Source organism: Cherax quadricarinatus, chromosome 50, assembly GCF_038502225.1.
Source record: "Cherax quadricarinatus isolate ZL_2023a chromosome 50, ASM3850222v1, whole genome shotgun sequence".
Lineage (NCBI taxonomy): Eukaryota > Metazoa > Arthropoda > Malacostraca > Decapoda > Parastacidae > Cherax > Cherax quadricarinatus.
The window spans coordinates 3,723,230-3,750,738 of NC_091341.1; the positions used below are offsets into that span (position 1 = coordinate 3,723,230).

At 44.7% G+C, this 27,509-nt stretch overlaps 1 protein-coding gene across 2 annotated transcripts in view; it reads left to right on the top strand.

Moving 5' to 3' along the window:
- LOC128695333 (protein sax-3) overlaps window positions 1-27,509 on the top strand; it is a 100,959-nt gene that overhangs the window by 54,563 nt on the left and 18,887 nt on the right. For both annotated transcript variants that reach the window (XM_070095406.1, XM_053785833.2), the window contains exon 3: window positions 26,598-26,751. In XM_070095406.1, the coding sequence (XP_069951507.1) occupies window positions 26,660-26,751 (92 nt within the window). In that variant the 5' untranslated portion in view covers window positions 26,598-26,659. The remainder of the gene's footprint in view (window positions 1-26,597; window positions 26,752-27,509) is intronic.

Sequence of the window (27,509 nt, forward strand, 5' to 3'; positions counted from 1 at the left end):
GCCACCAGCTCTCAGCAACATGATGGAGAGCCACCAGCTCTCAGCAACATCATGGAGAGCCACCAGCTCTCAGCAACATGATGGAGAGCCACCAGCTCTCAGCAACATGATGGTCGGAGAGCCACCAGCTCTCAGCAACATGATGGAGAGCCACCAGGCAACATGATGGTCGGAGAGCCACCAGCTCTCAGCAACATGATGGGAGGAGAGCCACCAGCTCTCAGCAACATGATGGCAGGAGAGCCACCAGCTCTCAGCAACATGATGCTCTCAGCAGGAGAGCCACCAGCTCTCAGCAACATGATGGAGAGCCACCAGCTCTCAGCAACATCATGGAGAGCCACCAGCTCTCAGCAACATCATGGAGAGCCACCAGCTCTCAGCAACATGATGGAGAGCCACCAGCTCTCAGCAACATGATGGTCGGAGAGCCACCAGCTCTCAGCAACATGATGGAGAGCCACCAGCTCTCAGCAACATGATGGTCGGAGAGCCACCAGCTCTCAGCAACATGATGGTCGGAGAGCCACCAGCTCTCAGCAACATGATGGAGAGCCACCAGCTCTCAGCAACATGATGGAGAGCCACCAGCTCTCAGCAACATGATGGAGAGCCACCAGCTCTCAGCAACATGATGGAGAGCCACCAGCTCTCAGCAACATGATGGAGAGCCACCAGCTCTCAGCAACATGATGGAGAGCCACCAGCTCTCAGCAACATGATGGTCGGAGAGCCACCAGCTCTCAGCAACATGATGGTCGGAGAGCCACCAGCTCTCAGCAACATGATGGTCGGAGAGCCACCAGCTCTCAGCAACATGATGGTCGGAGAGCCACCAGCTCTCAGCAACATGGAGAGCCACCAGCTCTCAGCAACATGGAGAGCCACCAGCTCTCAGCAACATGATGGAGAGCCACCAGCTCTCAGCAACATGATGGAGAGCCACCAGCTCTCAGCAACATGGAGAGCCACCAGCTCTCAGCAACATGATGGAGAGCCACCAGCTCTCAGCAACATGATGGAGAGCCACCAGCTCTCAGCAACATGATGGAGAGCCACCAGCTCTCAGCAACATGATGGAGAGCCACCAGCTCTCAGCAACATGATGGAGAGCCACCAGCTCTCAGCAACATGATGGAGAGCCACCAGCTCTCAGCAACATCGGTAACAGTTTTGATGTGGACATCTGTTTTGAAGCGTCAACAGAAAACGGGGATCCGTTGTTTGTAATGATTAACCATTACGTAAAAAAAATTTATATTTAGTTTAAATTTTGGTGTTAAGTCGAGTTATCAGCGGTAAAATAAAAACCCAACGGTAAAGATAAAATAAAAACCAACGGTAAATGTAAAAGGAAATTTCAACAGTAAAATCCCAACGGCAAGATAGAAACGCAACGGTAACGTAAAAAGCGACGACTACTGATGGGGACCCCTCAAGGAAGGTTCCTTGATGTTGGTGAGGGGCTCTTGATTTAGGGAATTGGATCTGTGCTCCAGTTCCCCAAATTAAGCCTGAATACCTTCCACATCCCCCCCCCCCCAGGCGCTGTATAATCTTCCGGGTTTAGCGCTTCCCCCTTGATTATAATAATAATACTGATGGGGAGAAGGGGGGGGGGGGTGAAAACTGCAGGTGGCATCAAGTGGGTGGCAGAGAACTACACAGCAGCAACGTCGTCACAACAGTCATTGAAACTGCTCAGTTGAACTCCACTCTCCAGGCCAGTTACTCTTACTACACGAGTGAATCTACACTTTACAAAGTGTAAGTTTTTTAGTTGATGAGCCTAACATTAGAAATGGAAGAGACAGAGGAAGAGTGTGGGAGCAAGAGGAAGGGCGGAAGAATCAGAGGAAGAGCGGAAGAATCAGAGGAAGGGTGGAAGAGGCAGAGGAAGGGTGGAAGAGGCAGAGGAAGGGCGGAAGAATCAGAGGAAGGGTGGAAGAGGCAGAGGAAGGGTAGAAGAGGCAGAGGAAGGGTGGAAGAGGCAGAGGAAGGGTAGAAGAGGCAGAGGAAGGGCGGAAGAAGCAACGGAGGAAGCAGCGAGGGGCATCAGGAATGATGACATAAATTACCGTGTCCTAGTTCAGGTCACATCAAGAGGTCTTAAGTCACACTTTGTAGCCTCGAGCGGGGTCAGGTCAGGAACTGCAGTCAAAAACCATAACCATCATTGTTTCAGGTAATTTGTTATAATCCACAAACAATTTTAACGTAATTTTCTCTCATTACGTCGCTGAAAGAGGGGTGGACGATGCTCGGTAACCAACTCAGATGAAGATTCTCAGATCTCCCCACCACAGTGAGGCAGCTGATGATGATACTACACAACCACAGAAAATTGAAACAGACGTATACACAGATTTCTGCAAAGGCTCTTGAAAAAAATGTGGCCATAATGAGATAGGTGATTAAGTCATCAAGGAATAATAAGTAGGAAAATGGATATTCATGTTTGTTATATACTGCAAAGATTGTGAGTAAAGAAAGCAAAGACAGCTTAGTCAAGATGTTACGATACACTTACCAGTTTTTCCTCTTGAAGTTAGTGTTTTCTGGCAATTCCTTTTTATATTTGAGGTCAGTGTGTTTGAAACACTAGGATGCTTTACACCTGTTAACCTCTGCTTTTTGCTCTTTTGTTTTTCATTGTTGTGGTTTTGCGCTGTCAACCACGCCTCCCACTCACATATCTGGAATCAGTTCTTGCAGTATTTTTAAGGTGTAAATTGTGATACAACCATCTCTCTCAAAGAAGCCCATTGAAAAATTTTAGGTACTCCTAAAAAATTTTAGTGTTTGAATTTATGTTCTGTGTACATTCTTTAAAACTGTAGTTTGCCATGTCTTAAATGGACTGGTAGCGTCCTAAGGTAGGACTCTGGGAGTAGAGAAACTCGAAGGTATATCAGTGTTGCAGTCTTGAGAGTACAAGGGCTGTGGTCCCCTGTGCTCACATCCTCCATCAACTCATTTGATTCAGTTTCCTATTGTTTTAGTTTTTATAAAAAATAAAATCTGTAGGGAAATCGTTGATACTTGTCTTCGTTAAACATCATATTGTTTTCTGTGGCCCACTGGAACACTTGATTTATATGAGCTGGGAAGTTTAATGCATCTACGATGGATATCGTAGACGTACAGGACTTGTAGCAGTGGGTTAAAGTTGGAACAATTTAGAATTAGAAAGTATACATGAAAGCATTGGACTGGTAATAGAGATGTGGATGAATGGGAACAAATTCCCAAGTAGCGCCATTAAAGCTAAAACCTTGTGTATCTTTAAAAATAAGTTAGACAAGTACATGAGAGGGGTGTGAGTTGGACCTGCCTAGCATGGGCCAGTAGTTGTCCAAGGTGTTTTCTCTTCTGTACTAAGTTGCCATTGTGTTGCAGTGTCTGACAGTGTGAATATCAAAATGGTATACAGTACCGACAGGTTGGTAAGACACACAGGCAGCAGTTAGGCATCTTTATTCCGAAACGTTTCGCCTACACAGTAGGCTTCTTCAGTCGAGTACAGAAAGTAGGGTTAAGCAGTAGAGATGTGAAGACGATGTAATCAGTCCATCACCCTTGAAGACAGATTTGAGGTTGTCAGTCCCTCATTGTTTCAGACTATGCAACACAGTGGTTGACACGAAGCCAGGCAGGAAGGTGTGAGCCTCTGCCTGCTTACATTAAAACTTAACATTTAGCTAAGGAGAGTTTAACATGGTCTTAACGTGGCGGCTGCGGGTGCTGGGGCAGAGTTAGGAGAGTAATCTGCATTAGAAGTGCCCGGGAGGGGAGGGCAGAGGGCGCAGCGGTGGGGGAGGAATTTGTGGAGGGGAAGGGAGACGACCCCACGTTCACCCACCACATGTTTACGAGACATGCAAAGTGACCATTGTTGGCCAGAGAGCGAGGGGCGCCCGCCTTGCACGCCCACGCCCACAGGAGTGTCTCAGGCCGCCCAAACCACCAAGGTCGGCTGCCTGATACGTCAGGCTCACCACACTCGACCTTATGTATGCGAACTTTCCCAAAGAATCTCTTCTGTCTTATGCACCGCCTTCATTGTCACCCTCGAGGAACCAGCACGCTTGGTGCCTCAAACAAGTTGTAGATATTTGGTGATGTGTTGTAAGGGTAGACTAGTGCACCAAGTATACTAGTACAGCAGTTATATTTGTAAGTACTCCGTGATATGTCTCGTGAGACTAGAAATGTCAAAAAACACGGCCCCTTAATACAGTAAACCAGAACATTCAGATAATCATTACACGTCTTTTCTCATTATTCTTACTCTTCCCATGTAAAAAAATACGACATTGCGGACTTACTTCTTAAGGGGTGGCGAGGCAAGTTCTAGTTATCCAGCCTATCAACTTCATTGCGTCTGTGACAGCAACACCACTGTAAAATCCTTGAACTTAAGATGTGACATTATCACCCACGTTTATTAATGCAATACATGCCGTATCTTTAAATTGTAGAAGTTTCGCCATCCAGTGGTTTTATCAATACAATACATTTAGTACATCCTCCCATTCATTTTCCGGTCTATTAAATAGTGAGTGTTATACTTCTTCCCAAATCTTGCGACTTCTTCCAGATCAGAGTAACTGAAATTTACCCTTATTGCACATCATATTGTCAATGGCCCACTGGAATACTTACTTTATATCAGTTGGAGATTTACAGTGTCCTCAGTGGGTGCCACTCATGAAAGTGACAAATTCTAGTATTGTCTACAAAGGCTGATACAATGCAACGACTTACGTCTCAGTGAGATATGAGAATGAGAAAGAATTGGGGAGAGTACTGTACCTTGAGAAACACAGGTTTACACTATCACAGTCTCGGATTTTACTTCCTTGACTATTACTCGTTGCGTCAGATTTCTTAGAAAATATCCATCTGTTCATTTTTTTTTTTAGTTATTCCTTCTGCACACATTTTATGCACCTCATTTTATGTGCGTCCAAGACAGTGTCATAATACAGCTATGGAACTATTGCTTAACTGTTTGGCATAACCTACTTTCACTAGTGACGCCACCTCTAGCTGCTGCATTCTTCACCGAGCTCCAGAGGGCCCCTCGTCACGTTCTTCATCACTTGGGCTCCATGCTGGAGCCAAAGTAACAGACATGTTTTCATGGGTTTATGTGATCTGACTTGACCTAACCTCATGTGACAGTTTTAATGTGCCTCTCCACTACCCTAGAACTATTCCTTAACGTGACCTGCACTACTCGTATGACAATACTCTGACCTGTAATGCCCAGATTACGAGAAACATAACATGTTACGCCAACCAACAGTGAAAATTTAATACATTACGCAAACCAACCAGTGGAAAGCCTAACACGTTATTCCAACCAGTGAAAAACGTAAAATATTATGCCAACCAGTGAAAAAACGGTGCACACAAATGTCCACCTTTTTAAGCGAAAAGTGAGTTAAAAAAGGAGAGAAAGGCAGATGCAAATACGCAAGTGACATGGGTGAAAGGTAACAGATGGGAGAGGATGAAAACATGACAGTGCGGGACAACACGTTACTCACACTCAAAACAAAACGAAATCTTTTACTGGATAAAGTAAAATATAAACGAGACACATTCCAACTACACATCTATACGGCAGTAATAAAGAACTCAAAAACACAAATCAGAATTTTTCATGGAACTGAAATATTTAGATATTGTGCACCCCTATATCCATCCTGTTCAGGGTAGTGCAAGAGCCATACGGATACCCACAAGACCTACGAATTAAGTCCCCAAAAGGGGTTTTAACAGGAGCACTTGTGGATTTATGTCAGCTTTCAATAGCATAAGAATTCAGTGCTGTTTATGGTGTTCTTGAAAGCCCTTGTGCTCTCTCTTCTCCACAATATTCTGTTGTGCTCTCAGTTATTTTTCAAGGCTGGCGAGGTATCCAAGTGGGGAATGTGGCGATTGTTTACTACCTACATAGAATAAGTAAAGGAAAATACCGGGAACATCTCAATGCACTTTAAACGCACTCTGGAACGGCCAAACACTCTCGTCAGGTCCCCAGTATACAGTGCCACAACCTGCTGGAGATAGGAAAAAAAAGGTGAAGAGCAGGGGTGCCTGGTGTACACTACCAGGTGAAGAGCAGGGGTGCCTGGTGTACACTACCTGGTGAAGAGCAGGGGTGCCTGGTGTACACTACCTGGTGAAGAGCAGGGGTGCCTGGTGTACACTACCTGGTGAAGAGCAGGGGTACCTGGTGAAGAGCAGGGGTACCTGGTGTACACTACCAGGTGAAGAGCAGGGGTGCCTGGTGTACATTACCAGGTGAAGAGCAGGGGTGCCTGGTGTACACTACCAGGTGAAGAGCAGGGGTGCCTGGTGTACACTACCTGGTGAAGAGCAGGGGTGCCTGGTGTACACTACCAGGTGAAGAGCAGGGGTGCCTGGTGTACACTACCAGGTGAAGAGCAGGGGTGCCTGGTGTACACTACCAGGTGAAGAGCAGGGGTGCCTGGTGTACACTACCAGGTGAAGAGCAGGGGTGCCTGGGGCGCACAGCCTGGAAAGCAGCATACAATCAGGTTTGATCCGTGGAGTGAGGTAGCTAAGGTTTCTTGAATCACGAGCCCTTGACTGACATCCCCGTCTTGACGGATCAGCAAAAGTAGCATATACAGACATACACGTTACAATATTCTACCTGAAAAAGTACAGGAAGACATAAACAAGGTTTTCCAGTGGGCAGTGGAAAACAACATGACGTTCAATGGTGATAAGTTCCTGCTGCTTAGGTATGGAAAGAATGAAGAACTCAAAAAGAACACTATATACAAAACTCAAGAGGGTCACCAAATAGAACGTAAGGAACACGTAAAAGACCTGGGAATAATTATGTCAGCGGACCTTTCTTTTAAAGACCATAACAAGACAAAGATCAAGACAGCCAGGAAGATGACGGGGTGGGTATTGATAACTTTCAAAACAAAGGAAACAATGCCGATTGTGACACTCTTCAAATCGCTAGTGCTCCCTCACTTAGAATATTGCTCAGTGCTGACGGCCCCGTTCAAGGCAGGAGAAATCTCGGAGCTGGAACAAATACAGAGATCGTTTACGGCTCACATTGAGCCAGTAAACCACCTAAACTACTGGGAACGCCTGCAAGTCTTGAACATGTACTCATTAGAGCGGAGGAGAGAGAGGTACATGATAATATATACCTGGAAGGTACTCGAGGGTTTGGTCCCAAATCTGCACACTGCCATAACAACATACTGGAGTGAGAGATATGGGAAGAAGTGGAAAAAAAAACCCGGTGAAGAGCAGGGGTGCGTTGGGGACAATAAAGGAACACTGTATCAACATCCGGGGTCCCAGACTTTTCAACATCTTATCAGAAGATATCAGAAACACTGCTGGAACAAGTGTAGAAGTCTTCAAGAGGAAACCAGACAAGTATCTTCACCAGGTGCCAGATCAACCAGGCTGTGATGGATGTGGGGCAGCGGGCCTCCAGCAGCAACAGCCTGGTTGACCAGGCGAGCACCAGACGAGCCTGGCCCATGGCCGGGCTCAGAGTAGATATACTCTCGAAATTCTTCAAAGGTATATCAAAGGAATATATACAAGAAGCAGCGCAGTGGAAAGACATGTGCAGCAGTTGGGTATCTTTATTGTTGAAACATTTCACCTACATAGTAGGTTTCTTCAGTCAAATACAGAGGCAGCAGGTGTAGTAGTGAAATGAAGATGATGTAATCAGTCCATCAACCTTGGAGAAATACTGTAGTATTTGAGGTAGTCAGTCCCTCAGCCAGGCTGAGGGACTGACTACCTCAGATACTAAGGTATTACCTCAAATACTAAGTTATTATTATACTTCATGCCAAACGCAAGTGACAATAACTAGTACGCTGGCAGGAAAGTTTGGAAGCTGCGCTAGCTCATATGAACCTTTCATGGTATACAATATTTGACAATACTCTTGTCCTACTAAAGTCTCCCAGCTCAGACTGACGCATGTCTACACTTTGTATAGTCAGTGACCCATCCTGCCTAATGGAATTTGACAGAAAAAAAAACTTTTGTTCCTGCTATGTAACTATCACACAGAATACGGTAGCAGCACACTGCTGGTGTTTCCACTGTGTAATTATCATACAGAATAGGGTAGCAGCACACTGCTGGTGTTTCCACTGTGTAATTATCATACAGAATAGGGTAGCAGCACACTGCTGGTGTTTCCACTGTGTAATTATCATACAGAATAGGGTAGCAGCACACTGCTGGTGTTACCACTGTTTAACTATCGCACAGAATACGGTAACGGCACACTGCTGGTGTTTCCACTGTGTAATTATCATACAGAATAGGGTAGCAGCACACTGCTGGTGTTACCACTGTTTAACTATCGCACAGAATACGGTAACGGCACACTGCTGGTGTTTCCACTGTGTAATTATCATACAGAATAGGGTAGCAGCACACTGCTGGTGTTACCACTGTGTAATTATCATACAGAATAGGGTAGCAGCACACTGCTGATGTTCCCACTGTGTAATTATCATACAGAATAGGGTAGCAGCACACTGCTGGTGTATCCAAATTTGGTAAATAAAGAAAAAAATATAAAGCGTAAGAACTGGCGGAAGGTTGATCCTCCGTACTTTTCTAAGAGGTCAACCTGTACTCTTAATTCGAGCCGACATTATTTGCCCAAGTGATCTTCATTCAGTTCTGAGCGCTCAGTTTTTCAATTTTAATATATTTTTTTCTCGGTTAGGTTAGCTGTGTTTAAGTTAACGTATATTAACGTAATTAGACAAAATGTGGCTTACATGGCAGCGCAGTCGTTAATTAGTATTTTGGTGTGCGCGTTTTAAATTGGATATCCGTAGTTTACTTGTGCTCTGTTCCGGGAGTCACAGTCAGCCCCGCGGGCCGGTCCCAGATCAGAGCTGCCTCTTGCTGCACTGATCAACAAGGCTGTTAATGTCCGCCGTACGCAGTCCAACATACGCATCACAGCCCGGCTGATGAGGAACTGATTTTAGAAACTTATCAAATTCCGTCTTGAAGACCCTTTGTGAATGATGAGAAAAGGACTAACACCACCTATCACACTGATGGAAGAGCATTTTCCCATGACAAAATTATAAAATATAAACACGATCAAGAATCTGAGTTGACTGCAAGAGCAGACTCCTGGAGCCTGTGAAGGCCATTCTGCTCTGGATAATTGACTATCATAAATTTTCTCAAGGTAGTAAACCACGGTAGAGTGTAGCGTGTCTTCGTAGTCAGTAACAGTATAGGCCATAATAGTCGTGTGTGTTGATCAAGGTCGTTGGATCAGCTCTCGTAATATAAGTTTGGGTGTGGGCAATGGTCGACTGTGTTTGGAGACTTACCTTGTGTATCTGACGCCGCCTTGTTACTGTCAGGGTTATATAGTTGTGGTGTTCCTTCACTACATGTGTATCTCCTCTTAACCTGTTGTTACCTCACGTTTTCTCGGTGCTTATTTGGTGTACACCAGACGTTTTCTGTTTACCTAGTTTACACCTGACTTTTTTCTGTTTACCTGGTATATACCTGAAGTTTTCGCTGTTTACCTGGTTTACACCTGACTTTTCTGTGTTTACCTGATATATACCTGACGTTTCTTTCAACATTTAACTGATGTATGCTCCACCTTATCAACGTTCATGTATCCACATATTTACCCGACGTTTCCTCGTTTGCCTGATATCTTTTGATGTTTACCTAAACTTTTTTCAGTGTTTACCTGATGTTAACCTAATGTTTACTTAGCTTACCTGGAATCGTTTCTGGAGGTCACCGCCGCCGCGGCTCGGTCCCAGACCCAGTGCCGATGTTCTCAAAACTTCGGCACTTTCTCGTTGCTCATTTTTGATCCCTAATTATTTATATATTTTTAAATTCTCAAGGTTTTGTTGCAGATTTTCTAAATTGTCGTAGGTCACAGTGGACCCCAGTTTATGATTTTTTTGGGTACACTTGGATGATTGTATTCGCAGGAGAGAGCTGTACCCGTTAAAATTATATAACGCACGGAAAGACGGGAGGTAATTAGTCTTGATCCAAGGAATGGGAAGGATATATCTTATTTTTTTTAGATGAAGAGCCCTTCAACTTTAATAAAAGGGAACGTTTGCTCTCCTTGCCCCCCCCCCCCTCATGTTAACCTCGTTATTGTTACCATGACTCACGAAATCGTAGTGACACGGGTGGGGTTTGAACCCGCTGTCAGTCTCAAAACTCCAGACCATCGCGTTAGCCACTGGGCCAACTAGCTTCAATAAGATTCATCCTACTAGGTATATTTCTACACCATAGGAAGGTTAGCATAGGCACCACTCTGACCACAAATGAGGGTTCAAACCCCACCTGCGGTATGGTTCGTTATTGTTACATTCTCTGTCGTTTACTGATCACTCAAATTCTTTAAATTCTCTTTCTTATTAATAACTTCAATTTCTTTGACCCTGTCACGGGTCATACTGTTGAAAATAAACTTTCTTTTTAGCAGACCTCATGAACAATTAGCTTTCATTCTACACCGCGCTCTACACCTCTTATTGTGTCGACACCAGTAGCTCACGGCTGTCCAACCTGCTAGCAGCAGATGTATCAGAAATATTGCCAGTTCTCGAGATAGAACACTTCTATCCTTGTACCAACAGTGCCTTCAGGAACACCATAACCAACGCTTGTAGTACCTTCAGCTCCCGCTTCATATTCGCTATACTCGTCGCGGGCACTGCAGCAGAAGGCATCAGCTGTTCCACTCCTCCGTCTTAATTAGTGAAACTGTCGCCCGTGTTAATTGTCGCGCGCCACCAACAATTATTTGGCACACAGTGACGGTAAAACTCTCCTTAATTATGGTGAGAGAGATGTACCTCACAACACCAGCTGGCACTGGCCTCGTAAGGCCTGCTCATTCTGACTCTCGCTAGCTACCTGGCTCTCTCTCTCTCTCTCACACACACACACACACACACACACACACACACACACACACACACACACACACACACACACAAAAAAAAAAAAAAAAAAAAAGACAACTGGAAGATAAAAACTCGGATGGATCATAGGATTGTTCAGCCTCCCCCCGAGTTCGCTCTTGGCCTTTTGTTTCCTGGTCAGTCTGTTACTGCTAGCAGCACACAGTCTACCACTGATCGAAAGCTGTCTGAAGGTTCCTGTCATATTCTCTTTTAATGGCAGGTATCTCTTAGTAATTACCCTTGTATATGAATGAAGGATTCCGAAGTGTTTGGCAAAACACACTTGCTGTGTTATCTCTTAGTGGAGGTAGTTTGTACTGTATGCCAAGCCACTTGCTCTCACCTGTCACGAGGAGTCATTTCATTGACTATATTCGATACTTTTCCCTCCATTACATTTACAGCACCAGTTACTATGTTTTATCTTTGTATGGTAATCACAGAATCACATGAAAACTGATTTAATTTTGAAGAACACGGTAGTATGTGGTAAGAAGTAGAAGAAGAAAGAAGAGGGGAATGGGGAGGGGGGAGGTGAAAGTGAAGGGAAGAGGGAAGGTCAAGAGAAAGTCAAATGGGAGAGAAATAAAGGCGTAAAGGGGAAGTGGAAATAGGGAAGTGTGCCAGGCAGGTGTTACTATTCTCTGTGTGTTCTCCTGCCTTCCCCACTTGATTGATGGATGGACGGGGACACCTGTGATCTATTTACACGCCGTAACAGAAATGGAACAAGGCTTTGAATAAAATGACATTAAAATGGAGCAGGATAAAAAGTAAGGGGGAAATGGAATGGAGAGAACACTAAACACGTTTAAAAAGGAAGTCGAAATAAAAAAGGTGTCACGAAGGTAACTTATGCATGTTGGGGGGGGGGGAAGGTAACTTTCAGGCTAAGGTAAATGGTGTTACAAATTTAAATGACATGCCACTCGACCCTGCCACCAAACACAAGTCATTTCCACTAAATGGTGGTTAACCGTAAATAGCAGAAAAAGATAAATGGTTGAAGAGATAAATTATGTAAAAAAAAAGGTAAATGGTGGGGAGTGCGACACGGGAGAGACTAAGAGTGAAACTCTCGTTTACTTAACTCAGTAATCAGAGTGAAACTGACGGGGCTGACACTGTAGAAATATGTAGCTCGTGAGAGTGACAACACTCTGCCCTCAGAGAGCACTCAGCACTTCTCTCAAGTGTAAATAAAAACCTACGTAAGAACAAGCAAAGTAAAACTATGTAATAATAACTTCAAACATGAACAAAATTATCCACGAGCACCAACAAAAATAACTCCAGGCACAAAAAAATAATTCCAAGTGCTAACGAAAATAATTCCACAAACAAAAATAACTACAATACCTTTGATGAGCTTCGAGAGTCTCGCTACTCTCGGAGCCCGGACATGGGCCAGGCTCGTCTGGTGCTTGCCCAGTCAACCAGGCTGTTGCTGCTGGATCCCCGCTGCCCCACATCCATCACAGCCTGGTTGATCTGGCACCTGGTGAAGGTACTTGTCCAGTTTCCTCTTGAAGGCTTCTGCACTTGTTCCAGCCGTGTTTTTGATATCTTCTGGTAAAATGTTAAATACTCTGGGACCCCGGATGTTGATACAGTGTTCCCTTATTGTGCCCACCGCACCCCTGCTCCTCACTGGGTTTATTTTGCACTTCCATCTCTTTCACTCCAGTATGTTATGGCAGTGTGCAAATTTGAGACCAGACCCTCGAGTATTTCCGGGTATATATTATCATCTTTCTCTCTCTCCTCCATTCCAGTGAGTACATATTCAAGACTTTAAGGCGTTCCCAGTAATTTAAGTGCTTCACTGGCTGTGTGTGCCGTAAGGCGATCTCTGTATTTGTTCCAGCTTTGATATTTCTCCTGCCATCAATACTGAGCAATATTCCAAATGAGGGAGCACTAGCGATTTGAAGAGTGTCACCATTGGCATTATTTCCCTTACTTTGAAAGTTCTCAATACCCACCCTGTCATCCTCCTGGCTGTCGTGATCTTTGTCTCATTATGTTATCTGAAAGAAAAGTCAGCTGACATAATTATTCCCAAGCCTTTTACGTGTTCCTTTCTTTCTCTTTGGTGATCCTCTTAGACAAGCACAAACTTTTTAAATGTTAATATCAGGTGTGGTTAACAAAAACTGTGTGTACTCTGGAGGCTGTGGGATCCGAGGTATCCTTGTAATGAGGGTTTAGACACGTGCAGCATCTGAGTATCTTTATTTGTAGACGTTTCGCCAACCAGTGGCTCTGTCAGTACAAGGACATAATATGAAAAAAATATATAGAAAAGATGAGATAATCTCTCAGCCTTGGCTGAGGGACTGATTACCTCGTATTTTTTCATATTTCTTCACATTATGTCTTTGTATTATACTGATAAAGCCACTGGTTGGTGAAACGTCTAGAAATAAAGATACCCAGATGTTGCACGTGTCTAAATTCTCGTTTTGTCGGTACTGTATACCATTTATGTACAAGGTTTCCTTGTAATGCACCAACCCAGTCCCCGGTATCTTGGTTCATGCAGTTGCAATAGTGCATAGTGTCGTACAAGTTTCTAATGCAGTTAAATATTTGCATTCTGGATTTGAAGTCAATATTACTGACAAGTTATTACGTGGAAATTAATATTCAGTTTTCTACAGTAAAGATGGCAAATTAGGACACATACATCTCAAAACTAAATTAAATCCTCCACTAAGAAACACCATCTTTCAAGCTAAACTGAAGAGGAATTGTCTTATCTCAGAAAGACCAATATCCTAAAATACTCCAGCACATTAAGTTTGATCTTTATAGGTCGATTGCTAGCGCACTCAACTCGCATACTGAGGTCCGGGAGTAGATCCCCAGTACGGGTGGAAACAGGATGTGTTTCTTTAACACACCTGCTGTCCATGTTCATCTCTCAGTAAAATAGGTACCTTTATGTTAATCGACTGGTGTGGGTCGCATCCTGGGGGCAAAGTTGATCTAATTTGCCTGAAATGCTGTGCGTAACAAGGGACTTTCTATACAGTAGTATGTCACTTATGTCAGCTAGGCCCTGCATACCTTGTACATGTACAAAGGTCTCGAGGACACACGCATGATTTAGGCACATTAGACTCGTTTTATGTAGATTTAACCTGGGATAGTTCAATAGTCAAACACTGGGACTTTTCCCTGATCAGGAGAGACATTCTTCGGTTATTTCATGGGATTTTTTTTTTGTTTATAAAATTGGAGAATTAAAAAAAATAAAGATGCAACTACACGTCTCAAACAAAACAATTTTTTTTTTTCATTCACTTCATATGATCCAACATCCGTTAGAGACTGATGCACGGGCGAATGCGCTAAACTCATAGGGGTTCTGCAGTGGCTGGGGAGTGGGAGGCATTTAAGAGTCGATCTAAGGAAGGAGAAGATAAGTTCAGTTCCGTGGATCAAGACACTCTTACCAGCAGTTAATGAAAACTAATACTGTCAGCTACACACTGCATTAACACCACCGTCTTCCTTTTAAGTACGTAACACCATTGTTGAAATTTTGAAGTCGATTACAAGAAGTTTTCTGAAGTTATCACATGGAAACTAGTTTGGAGAATTGTCTGTATAGAAGTTGAACAGAAGGCGCCAGCGCTTCCAGTTGAACAGAAGGCGCCAGCACTTCCAGTTGAACAGAAGGCGCCAGCGCTTCCAGTTGAACAGAAGGCGCCAGCACTTCCAGTTGAACAGAAGGCGCCAAAACACCCATTTGTTCCACGAACCTTCACCTTCAAATTGCGAGGCAGTTGGATCAGGCGTTCTGAAGTTATAAACGAACACCCTGAAGAAAGATAGTGGAAGACAAGAACACTGTAGCCAACAAAAATACAGCATATGTGCCGAGAAGTGGCTTAAATACTGCGGACAGATGAAGTGAAGCAGTAAATGTATGAAAGCAAAACACTGGGCAGGAGAGGCAACATACGCCCCGTCACAAGTACACTGAAAGAGAACACAATAAGTGTCAGGGACCCAAGACTGTTCAACTGCCTCCCAGAATACATAAGGGGGAATACCAATAGACTCCTGGCTGTCTTCAAGAAGGCACGGGACAGGCATCTAAAGTCAGTACCTGACCAGCCGGGCTGTGGTTCGTGTATCATGTGGGGTTCGAACACGTGGATAGGGTAGAAATACTCACGTAGGCTGGAAGTACGTATATTACGGATAGTGTGGGTAGCGCCAAACAGCCGTGACCTGCCTCCTTGCTCGCTCTCGTAAGACTAACTAACCCCAGTACCCATATGTGAGGGGGGGTGTTTGAATGCTGCTGTGGTCAGCAACAATATGAATACAGACAGTGATTCACGCAGAGACGGTTGGTAGTGAGTCATCTACTGGTACACTGGTTACTGGTAACTGGTTACTGGAACTGGTACTACTACTGAGACGTGCGTGCGGCCAGCAGTAACAGCCTGGTTGATCAGACCCTTATCTACCACGAGGCCTGGTCTCAGACCGGGTCGCGGGGGCGTTAACCCCCGAAACCCTCTTTAGATGTACTTCAGGTATGACCCGCGTCAGGAAACACTTCTCCTGTTTCCCGGCGAATCTAACCTCAGAATCTAACCTCAGACACCTGGAATACACTCCCAGTTAGAGGACGTAATTTACAATATGTAGGAAGGAACAGTGTCAGCTTCATGGAAATCACAGCACCACACCAGACCATCAGCACCACACCAGACCATCAGCACCACACCAGACCATCAGCACCGCACCAGACCATCAGCACCACACCAGACCATCAGCACCACACCAGACCATCAGCACACCAGACCATCAGCACCACACCAGACCATCAGCACCACACCAGACCATCAGCACCACACCAGACCATCAGCATCACACCAGACCATCAGCACCACACCAGACCATCAGCACCACACCAAACCATCAGCACCACACCAGACCATCAGCATCACACCAGACCATCAGCACCACACCAGACCATCAGCATCACACCAGACTGTATCCATAAAATTTTGCACGTCGAAGCTTAGAGGTCATAGCTAATTTTTACGAAACGGAAAATAACCTTGCAATTAGGACAGAAAAAGAGAATGTTGGGATATGTGGGGGTTACTGTATGTAATTACACTAATAGAGGCATAAAACAATAACAGAACTCCAGTATAACACTGAACAAATTAAATGAAGTTCAATTAATTGTTTAAATATATATATATATATATATATATATATATAATGTCGTGCCGAATAGGTAGAAACTGGTCAGTTTAAAATTGTCATTCTAAAACTTTCTCATATACTTTTAAAGATATATTTTTTTTAATTTATGTTAATGTAAAAATTAATAATTTTGTACCAAAAGAACTTAGAAAACTTACCTAACCTTATTATAAGCACAATTTAATTTAGCCTAATCCAACGAAATATATTTTTGATAAGTTTACAATACTTTAATAATAAACATTGAAATATATTTTTTTCCTTAGGTTCAGAAGGATTTTTGCAAAATGATTGCATTCACAAATTTTAGCTTGCCTTATTCGGCAAGAAGAGCGTTGCTATTTAAGCCAAAATAGTACGTTTTACCTGTTCGGCACGACACACACACACACATTATATATATGGATTTGGAAAAGGCGTATGATACGGGGGCAATGTGGCAGATGTTGCATATGTATGGAATAGGAGGTAGGTTACTGAAAGCAGTGAAGAGCCTTTAGGAGGATAGTGAGACTCAGGTTAGAGTATGTAGGAGGGAGATTATTTCCCAGTAAAAGTAGGCCTTAAGCAGGGATGTGTGATGTCACCATGGTTGTTCAATATATTTATAGATGGGGTTGTAAGAGAAGTGAATGCTTGGGTGTCGGCAAGAGGTGTGGGGTTAAAAGATAAAGAATCTAACACCAAGTGGGAGTTGTCACAGTTGCTCTTTGCTGCAAACGCTGTGCTTTTGGGAGATTCTGAGGAAAAGTTGCAGAGGTTGGTGGATGAGTTTGGTAAGGTATGTAAAAGATGGAAATTAAAAGTGAATATAGGAAAGAGTAAGATAATGAGGATAGAAAATTTAGGTAACGAATAATTGGATATCAGATTGGAGGGAGAGAGTATGGAGGTCGTCAGTGTATTCAGATATTTGGGAGTGGACGTGTCAGCAGATGGATCTGTGAAAGATGAGGTGAATCATAGAATTTCAATCATAGAATTGAGGAGGGGAAAAAGGTGAGTGGTGCACTGAAGAGTCTGTGGAGGCAAAGAACATTATCCATGGAAGCAAAGAGGGGAATGTATAAAATTATAGTTATAACAACGCTCTTATATGGGTGTGAAGCATGGATGGTGAATGTTGTAACAAGGAGAAGGCTGGAGGCAATGTAGATGTCATGTCTGAGGGCAGTGTGTGGTGTGAAGATAATGCAGAGAATTCGTAGTTTGGAAGTTAGGAGAAGATGTGGTATTATGAAAACTATTATCCATAGGGCTGAGTGTATAAATCTGTAGTGGAGGGAAAGCGGGGTAGGGGTCGGCCTAGGAGGGGTCGTAGGGAGGGGATAAAGGAGCCTTTGTGTGAGCATGTTAGATAGGAGCGAATGGAGACAAATGGTTTGTAGGACTTGACTGCTATTGGAGTGTGAGCAAGGTAACATTTATGAAGGGATTCAGGGAAACCGGCAGGCCGGACTCGAGTCCTGGAGATGAGAAGTACAGTGTCTGCACTCTGAAGGAGGGGTGTTAATGTTGCAGGTTTATAACTGTAGTGTAAGCGCGCCTCTGGCAAGCCAGTGATGGAGTGAATGATGAAAGTTTTTCTTTTTCGGGTCACCCTGCCTTGGTGGGAAACGGTCGATGTGTTGATAATAAAAAAATCTATATAACACACACACACACACACACACACACACACACACACACACACACACACACACACACACACTTTAATCGACATGTGCGTAGGACAGAATGGTAACACACACACACACACACACACACACACACACACACACACACACGAACAAGCTATCATGAAAGGTAAACGTATCAACTTGCTAGTTGTTAGATTCACTCTGGACAGAAGGGCAATTCAGTATATGGTAGGAGAGTCATTCACAACATTGGCTTCGAGTGATCTCCATGTGTATTGAGGGTGGGTGGGTTGGTAGGTGCACAAACATCCCCCACACTTGCCAACAATTTAGATATTTAAGCTTATCAAAACAAACCCTTGACCATGTACGGATAACCCAGATTGTTACAATTATGCAGTATAACATGCTGTTGTGTTTAGTGCTCCTCCACGATAATAATATGCAGAAGTTAATGTTAATTATTTGCCAGATATGATGGGAACAATGGATATAACAATTTAGATAACAGAGTCTTTGGTCATTCACCAACGAAGGGAGGGAGAAGAGGAAGGGAAGGAGTGAAAGAAGAAAAAGAGGTAAGGAGGGAGATAGGAAGGAGAGGTGATGTGAGGAAGATAGGTAGGTTTAAATTTGAAGAACTGACTTAATAAATGATTCACTGCTCTTGGCAGTGAAAAATAAATAAATCAAACAAATAATATGAATTTAAATGTTGCAAAAGAAACAGAATTATTATGAAAACACAACACACATACTATCAAACTAAGTTAAAATAACCGTTACATTATTGCCTCCTAAGAATTCCCCGAGATCCGTACAGATACCCAGGAATTATGAAAACCACAACGAGAGAGAGAGAAATAACCTGTCGTGAGCAGACAATTATAGTAATGTGTTCCACAGTCAGCTGTATCCATGCTACACACAGACTAGCACAAGAACGTACAAACAGCTGTCGATGTGAAATGCTTGTGCCAGATGCTAAATCGACAAGGGTCATCTCAAAGTGACAATTCCTCCTGTTAAACCCTGTTAAACTTGATTATTGTCTCTAGAAAACGCCCACCTTTTTCCAGGGACAAGTTTATGTAATGCTGCTCATGACGTCTCTGAAGCGGAAGTTTGTTTCCGGAAAACAGTGATCTCTGTATGTGCATATGACCGTTCATTACCCGGGACACCAACATGACTCGGGTACCAACACGATTCACCAATATTTGTGCCACGAGTGTAGACTAGCTATCCTTCCCTGGATCATTGGAACCACCGGCTGGCCAGAAGAATACTGAGCCGGAGCACACTGGGTATCTAGACCTAAGAGAGTGGAGAGAAAGTGGACAATTGTGCATTCCTCTTTCTTCTCTTTTCTCCATATCGCTCTTCTTCCCCTTTTTCTTTCTTCCGCCTTCCTTTCTTTCGTTTCTATACTATTTCATTCCCCTCATATTCTCCCCCTTACCTCTCTTCTGCATCCTATTCATAATTTTATCTGTCGTTCTCTACTAAATACAGTACTCGCCATGGGTGGCATCCCTCCCTACTCACTTGTCGGATTTCTAAACCATTACATTACATACACTCCTGTCCTTTAAGAGGCACGTCAGTTCCCCCTTTTTCTAATACGTTATTTTTCCTCTATAATCTACCTTGTCCATAATTACTATCACATCTGCGATAGACTTCACCTTACGAAAGCAGACAAAGCTAATGCGATAATAATTATGGAGAAGGTCGATTATAGGGGAAACTAAACATAATATTAGGAGACAGGGAAACTCACGCACCTCTTAAGAACTTTGAGAATCCACTCTTTCAAGAAAGCAGAACAAGAAACTAGTGCCTCACAAACCACGGAACGGGTAAGGTTTGAACCCATGACGAGTGAGTCTTAAAAACCTCACTCTTTCCGTGGTTTACAGTCGTGTTATTACGATTTGGTATGTCATACTGCCTCACATGTATATACCTGTGGTGCCCAGTGAGCATCACTACAAAGCAAGACTAAGGTTCTCGCATCTTTCCTCTCCACCTCTCTCCACTCCCTATTAATCTATCCGTTTTATCTTCGTTTATCAATTTTCTGTACAGAATTAAAAAAAATCTTGAAATTAGCTTTTACGAAATAAGGAATGCGCTCAGGTTGGGTAGTGGAGTGCACAGGAAATCAGAGACAAGTAGACAACCTATATCTCAGTGCTCAGACGTGTGGAAAATTAATCTCTGTGTACAAGAATTTAAAGCAAATGTACTTTAGTTACAGTCCGTCAGAGTGGTGCAGCCTGGTGTAGCAGGCTGTTGGTGCCAGAGACCCGCAAGCCTGTGGGGCCTTCTGGTATCCTTTTCTGATTTTTAATTATTTAGAAGAATTCGCTACAATGTACAGTACATTAGTTTTTCTCAGCAAATAACGTAGATAATAGTCATGCATTGTGTTGTTTAAATGATTCGTTAGTCCAACAGTTTCTGGGCTTTCAGTCGTTCGTGCTAGTTCGTTTACGCACGGATTTAGATTGCCCATTAACATAGTTTTACATTCGTTATAAACAAACCACGAAGACAAGTGTCTTCATGTACTGCCTCTCACACGAGGGCAGTGTCATGTACTGCCTCTCACACGAGGGCAGTGTCTTCATGTACTGCCTCTCACACGAGGACAGTGTCTTCATGTACTGCCTCTCACACGAGGGCAGTGTCTTCATGTACTGCCTCTCACACGAGGGCAGTGTCTTCATGTACTGCCTCTCACACGAGGACAGTGTCTTCATGTACTGCCTCTCACACGAGGACAGTGTCTACATGTACTGCCTCTCACACGAGGACAGTGTCTACATGTACTGCCTCTCACACGAGGACAGTGTCTACATGTACTGCCTCTCACACGAGGACAGTGTCTACATGTACTGCCTCTCACACGAGGACAAGTGTCTTCATGTACTGCCTCTCACACGAAGACAAGTGTCTTCATGTACTGCCTCTCACACGAGGACAGTGTCTTCATGTACTGCCTCTCACACGAGGACAGTGTCTTCATGTACTGCCTCTCACACGAGGACAGTGTCTTCATGTACTGCCTCTCACACGAGGACAGTGTCTTCATGTACTGCCTCTCACACGAGGACAGTGTCTACATGTACTGCCTCTCACACGAAGACAAGTGTCTTCATGTATTGCCTCTCACACGAGGGCAGTGTCTTCATGTACTGCCTCTCACACGAGGACAGTGTCATGTACTGCCTCTCACACGAGGACAGTGTCTTCATGTACTGCCTCTCACACGAGGACAGTGTCTTCATGTACTGCCTCTCACACGAGGACAGTGTCATGTACTGCCTCTCACACGAGGACAGTGTCTTCATGTACTGCCTCTCACACGAGGGCAGTGTCTTCATGTACTGCCTCTCACACGAGGACAGTGTCATGTACTGCCTCTCACACGAGGACAGTGTCTTCATGTACTGCCTCTCTCACGAGGACAGTGTCATGTACTGCCTCTCACACGAGGACAGTGTCATGTACTGCCTCTCACACGAGGACAGTGTCATGTACTGCCTCTCACACGAGGACAGTGTCTTCATGTACTGCCTCTCACACGAGGGCAGTGTCTTCATGTACTGCCTCTCACACGAGGGCAGTGTCTTCATGTACTGCCTCTCACACGAGGGCAGTGTCTTCATGTACTGCCTCTCACACGAGGACAGTGTCTACATGTACTGCCTCTCACATGAGGGCAGTGTCTTCATGTACTGCCTCTCACACGAGGACAGTGTCTTCATGTTCTGCCTCTCACACGAGGACAGTGTCTTCATGTACTGCCTCTCACACGAGGACAGTGTCTTCATGCACTGCCTCTCACACGAGGACAGTGTCTTCATGCACTGCCTCTCACACGAGGACAGTGTCTTCATGCACTGCCTCTCACACGAGGACAGTGTCTTCATGTACTGCCTCTCACACGAGGACAGTGTCTTCATGCACTGCCTCTCACACGAGGACAGTGTCTTCATGTTCTGCCTCTCACACGAGGACAGTGTCTTCATGTACTGCCTCTCACACGAGGACAGTGTCTTCATGTACTGCCTCTCACACGAGGACAGTGTCTTCATGTACTGCCTCTCACACGAGGACTGTCTTCATGTACTGCCTCTCACACGAGGACAGTGTCTTCATGCACTGCCTCTCACACGAGGACAGTGTCTACATGTACTGCCTCTCACACGAGGACAGTGTCTACATGTACTGCCTCTCACACGAGGACAGTGTCTTCATGTACTGCCTCTCACACGAGGACAGTGTCTTCATGCACTGCCTCTCACACGAGGACAGTGTCTTCATGTACTGCCTCTCACACGAGGACAGTCTTCATGTACTGCCTCTCACACGAGGACAGTGTCTTCATGTACTGCCTCTCACACTAGGACTGTCATGTACTGCCTCTCACACGAGGACAGTGTCTTCATGCACTGCCTCTCACACGAGGACAGTGTCTTCATGTACTGCCTCTCACACGAGGGCAGTGTCTTCATGTACTGCCTCTCACACGAGGGCAGTGTCTTCATGTACTGCCTCTCACACGAGGACAGTGTCTACATGTACTGCCTCTCACATGAGGGCAGTGTCTTCATGTACTGCCTCTCACACGAGGACAGTGTCTTCATGTTCTGCCTCTCACACGAGGACAGTGTCTTCATGTACTGCCTCTCACACGAGGACAGTGTCTTCATGCACTGCCTCTCACACGAGGACAGTGTCTTCATGCACTGCCTCTCACACGAGGACAGTGTCTTCATGCACTGCCTCTCACACGAGGACAGTGTCTTCATGTACTGCCTCTCACACGAGGACAGTGTCTTCATGCACTGCCTCTCACACGAGGACAGTGTCTTCATGTTCTGCCTCTCACACGAGGACAGTGTCTTCATGTACTGCCTCTCACACGAGGACAGTGTCTTCATGTACTGCCTCTCACACGAGGACAGTGTCTTCATGTACTGCCTCTCACACGAGGACTGTCTTCATGTACTGCCTCTCACACGAGGACAGTGTCTTCATGCACTGCCTCTCACACGAGGACAGTGTCTACATGTACTGCCTCTCACACGAGGACAGTGTCTACATGTACTGCCTCTCACACGAGGACAGTGTCTTCATGTACTGCCTCTCACACGAGGACAGTGTCTTCATGCACTGCCTCTCACACGAGGACAGTGTCTTCATGTACTGCCTCTCACACGAGGACAGTCTTCATGTACTGCCTCTCACACGAGGACAGTGTCTTCATGTACTGCCTCTCACACTAGGACTGTCATGTACTGCCTCTCACACGAGGACAGTGTCTTCATGCACTGCCTCTCACACGAGGACAGTGTCTTCATGTACTGCCTCTCACACGAGGACAGTGTCTTCATGTTCTGCCTCTCACACGAGGACAGTGTCTTCATGTACTGCCTCTCACACGAGGACAGTGTCTTCATGCACTGCCTCTCACACGAGGACAGTGTCTTCATGTACTGCCTCTCACACGAGGACAGTGTCTTCATGTACTGCCTCTGTTCCATACGTTAGTGGCAGAGACTGCTATTTACCCTGGGTATGGAAACATGGTAGGGACGGCAGACAAGGCTGGGTATGGAAACATGATAGGGACGGCAGACAAGGCTGGGTATGGAAACATGGTAAAAAGGGCAGACAAGGCTGGGTATGGAAACATGGTAGAAATGGCAGACAAGGCTGCGTATGGAAACATGGTAGAAATGGGAGACAAGGCTGGGTATGGAAACATGGTAGAAATGGCAGACAAGGCTGCGTATGGAAACATGGTAGAAATGGGAGACAAGGCTGGGTATGGAAACATGGTAGAAAGGGCAGACAAGGCTGTGTATGGAAACATGGTAGAAAGGGCAGACAAGACTGGGTATGGAAACATGGTAGAAACGGCAGACAAGGCTGGGTATGGAAACATGGTAGAAACGGCAGACAAGGCTGGGTATGGAAACATGGTAGAAAGGGCAGACAAGGCTGGGTATGGAAACATGGTAGAAACGGCAGACAAGGCTGGGTATGGAAACATGGTAGAAACTGCAGACAAGGCTGGGTATGGAAACATGGTAGAAACGGCAGATAAGGTTGGGTATAGAAACATGGTAGAAACGGCAGACAAGGCTGGGTATGGAAATATGGTAGAAACGGCAGACAAGGCTGGGTATGGAAATATGGTAGAAACGGCAGACAAGGCTGGGTATGGAAATATGGTAGAAACGGCAGACAAGGCTGGGTATGGAAATATGGTAGAAACGGCAGACAAGGCTGGGTATGGAAATATGGTAGAAACGGCAGACAAGGCTGGGTATGGAAATATGGTAGAAACGGCAGACAAGGCTGGGTATGGAAATATGGTAGAAACGGCAGACAAGGCTGGGTATGGAAATATGGTAGGGACGGCAGACAGACCAATTCACTGCGAGACTTCCAGAGTCAGGTTCCGAACGTTCCCACTTGAAATCTACCTGGATTTTTTGGGGGGATGAACGCTCCTGCGTCCCGGTCCCAGACCAGTCCTCCCAGTGGATGGCCTGATGAACTAAGCTGTTGGTACTAGCAGTAAGCAGTCCACCACAGCCCGGCTGATCAGGAACTGACTTGAGAAACCTATCCAATCCCTATATGCCTAATTTTTAGGGTAGGTCACGCCTAGGAAAAGGGTAACTCAGCTTCTTTGGATCAAGAGCTCTTTGCCGGATTCAAGTCCTCCCTCCCTCTCCTTCAAGTGGCACAAAAAATAATCTTCTGAATTTTCATAATTTTCTATGTAAGATTTACAATTGAGAGTATATTTAGCCACAAATTGAAAAAAAAAAGTCTTGGCACATCTGGCAGCTGTAATCTTGGCTCGCCCAGACTACGTTAAGATAAGCACGCCTATCACTTGCTGCAATAAACACTCCTATCACGTGCTAAAATAAGCACACCAAACCATAGCACGAGTGGGGTTTGAACTCGTGGCGAGCGAGTCGTAAAACTCCAGGCCAACGCGTAAGCCACTAGGCCAGCTGGCCCAGTGGCTTACGCGCTGGTTTTAAGACTCACCGCCACGAGTTCAATCCCAACCCGTGCTGTGGTTTGTTTCCAATCGTGTTATTACGATTTCGTGAGTCAGTTAAAGTATGCACTCCTGTCACGTGTTAAAATAAGCATTCCTATCACGTGTTAAAAAAGCACGCCTATCACGTGCTAATATAAACAAAGCCTGTCACGTCCTAAAATAAGCACGCCTATCACCTGCTGTGATAGGATGCATTGCAGCTTCCCCCCGCCCCCAACACACACACACAAGTGTAAGCATACAGAAAGGCGTTGTATATAACGCCCTGCTGTTTTATTACCGCTAGTGATAATGGCACAGGAGAGTCGGGAGAAACCGGTGCTATATACGTGGCCGGAGAGACGGAGAAACATCTGGAGGGCGACACGAGGCCAGTGTGGGCGAGGCGAGGGATGGAAAAGTGCTCGTATGTCTGATAAACACTGATGTTTATGTGGTGGAAGGTGCGTGCGGGGGTGGCGGCCACCACTGCTATATTCCATAGTTGGCATGGTTGCTGAGCTTGGCATGATTGTTATGGTTGCTATGGTTGGCGTGATTGCTATGGTTGTTTAGGTTATGGTTTCTATGATTGGCATGGTTTTTGTGGGTGACATGGTTTCTGTGGCTAACATGACTGGCGTGATTATGATTGACATGGTTGTGGGTGTCATAGTTGCCATGATGCTCTCAGAAAAGTTTTCTTCCCAGCTAACAGACACACTGCCATCTCAACAGTCCGGCCTATTTATCACAGACATCACTGTAAAGACAATCAAACGGGAGACCGACAAAGGCATCTTAAACAGTGAAAATCTGACATAGTTAAGTCAGTGCTGCCACTTTTCTGTTCGTCCAATGCGATTTTTTATAGCTTCTATCTTACATTTATTTCGTTGTGGTGTATTATAATAGGTCAATTTTTATTGGGTAGAGCACAGACTTATCCTAACCATTGTGAGGAATTCACTTAGATACTTAACGGGATTCAAGAACACAAGTTGCTTCCTAACAGCAAACCTCACATTTAACCTTGGCTAGAATAAGTGTACTTTGGTTAGATTGTCGTGTACTAATCATAAATTAGTTATGACATACCTGAAGGCCATAATTATGACATACCTGAAAACCATTAATTATGACATACCTGATCGTAATTCATACCAAAACAAAAGAGGAGGGAACAGAAAATGTGGACAGATTCAGGGTCCGCAGTCTTTTGTTTCTCCCTTTAATTACAACGTTATTTTTAACCCTCTTAAGGTATGTTATAATTGGCGAATTTTGTTTCTAGGCAACAATTTAACTTTAAAACGAGATAAATGGAAAAGTTTACTTAAAAAATGAACGGGAGGTTATCGTTTGTTTATAAGTAAAATTCCGACTGTTGCTGAAGAGACGGGTATTGTGTGACTTATTCTTTGTCTTAAAACATTCTTGTGACTTTCTTAACATTTAATTAACATTCTACCTACCTGAAGGGTGTTCCGGGGGGTCACGGCCCGGTCTGTGACCAGGTCTTGTGACTCAACATATAAGAACATTATTACGATTTAACGTGTAAGTTAAGTTGGACTAACATGTTCCTGGTTCTTGTCTGCCCCACAGTATTGCGGGATGACTTCAGAGTGGTGCCGGAAGCAACGAGGGTGGCCGAGGGCGAAACAGCTATGTTGGAGTGCCTTCCACCCAGAGGAAACCCAGAGCCAGTGGTGTCTTGGGAGAAGGATGGGGTGCCACTTGACCCTGCCACCCAGCACAGGTTAGTCACACTACTGCTTACCTACTTACCTACCTCCCCCCCCTCCCCTCCCTCTCTCTCTCTTCTAGCACTGGCAGCGACGTTGCTTCGCTCATATACCTCCAGCACTGTCCAATCAACACACGCTGTAAAACGTAAACTTCTGACGTTTTCTCGATGCCAGTACTTACCGTATATTGTCTTCCTCTTAACTCATTTTAAAGGTTTGCTAATTTACGTTAGGGAGCAAAACGTTGAAAAAAAAACATTTAACTACATATAATTAGAAAAATGGCCACGATACGTCTGGCAACGACGTGACCAGAGAATAATAGGAAACGTTCAAATTTTAATGAGAATGGGCTGGTCAAATGAGCTCAGCTATTATATATAATTATTCTTAGTGCTTAGTGATTTAAGTGTAAATGGGAGAGGGAGAGAGAGGTAGGTTAATGGTTCTCTAGTTGGTCAGTGTACCAGAGATCACTTCTGTGACCACAGCCTCTGAATGTTGGCATCACCATTTACATCTTCTACTGCCCATAACCGTGACTATTGTCACTGCCCACAACCGTGACTATTGTCACTGCCCACAACCGTGATTACTGTCACTGCCCACAACCGTGACTACTATCACTACCAATAGTACTCGTCTAGGACACTGGTTCAAAAATATTTTTCATTTTCTGTGGTTGCTTAGTTTTGTTTTGTCTTTTTCCCCCCTCTTCATTTCATGTCTTTTTTCCCCTCTTCGTCGTTTTTTCCCTCTTCCGGGAGGT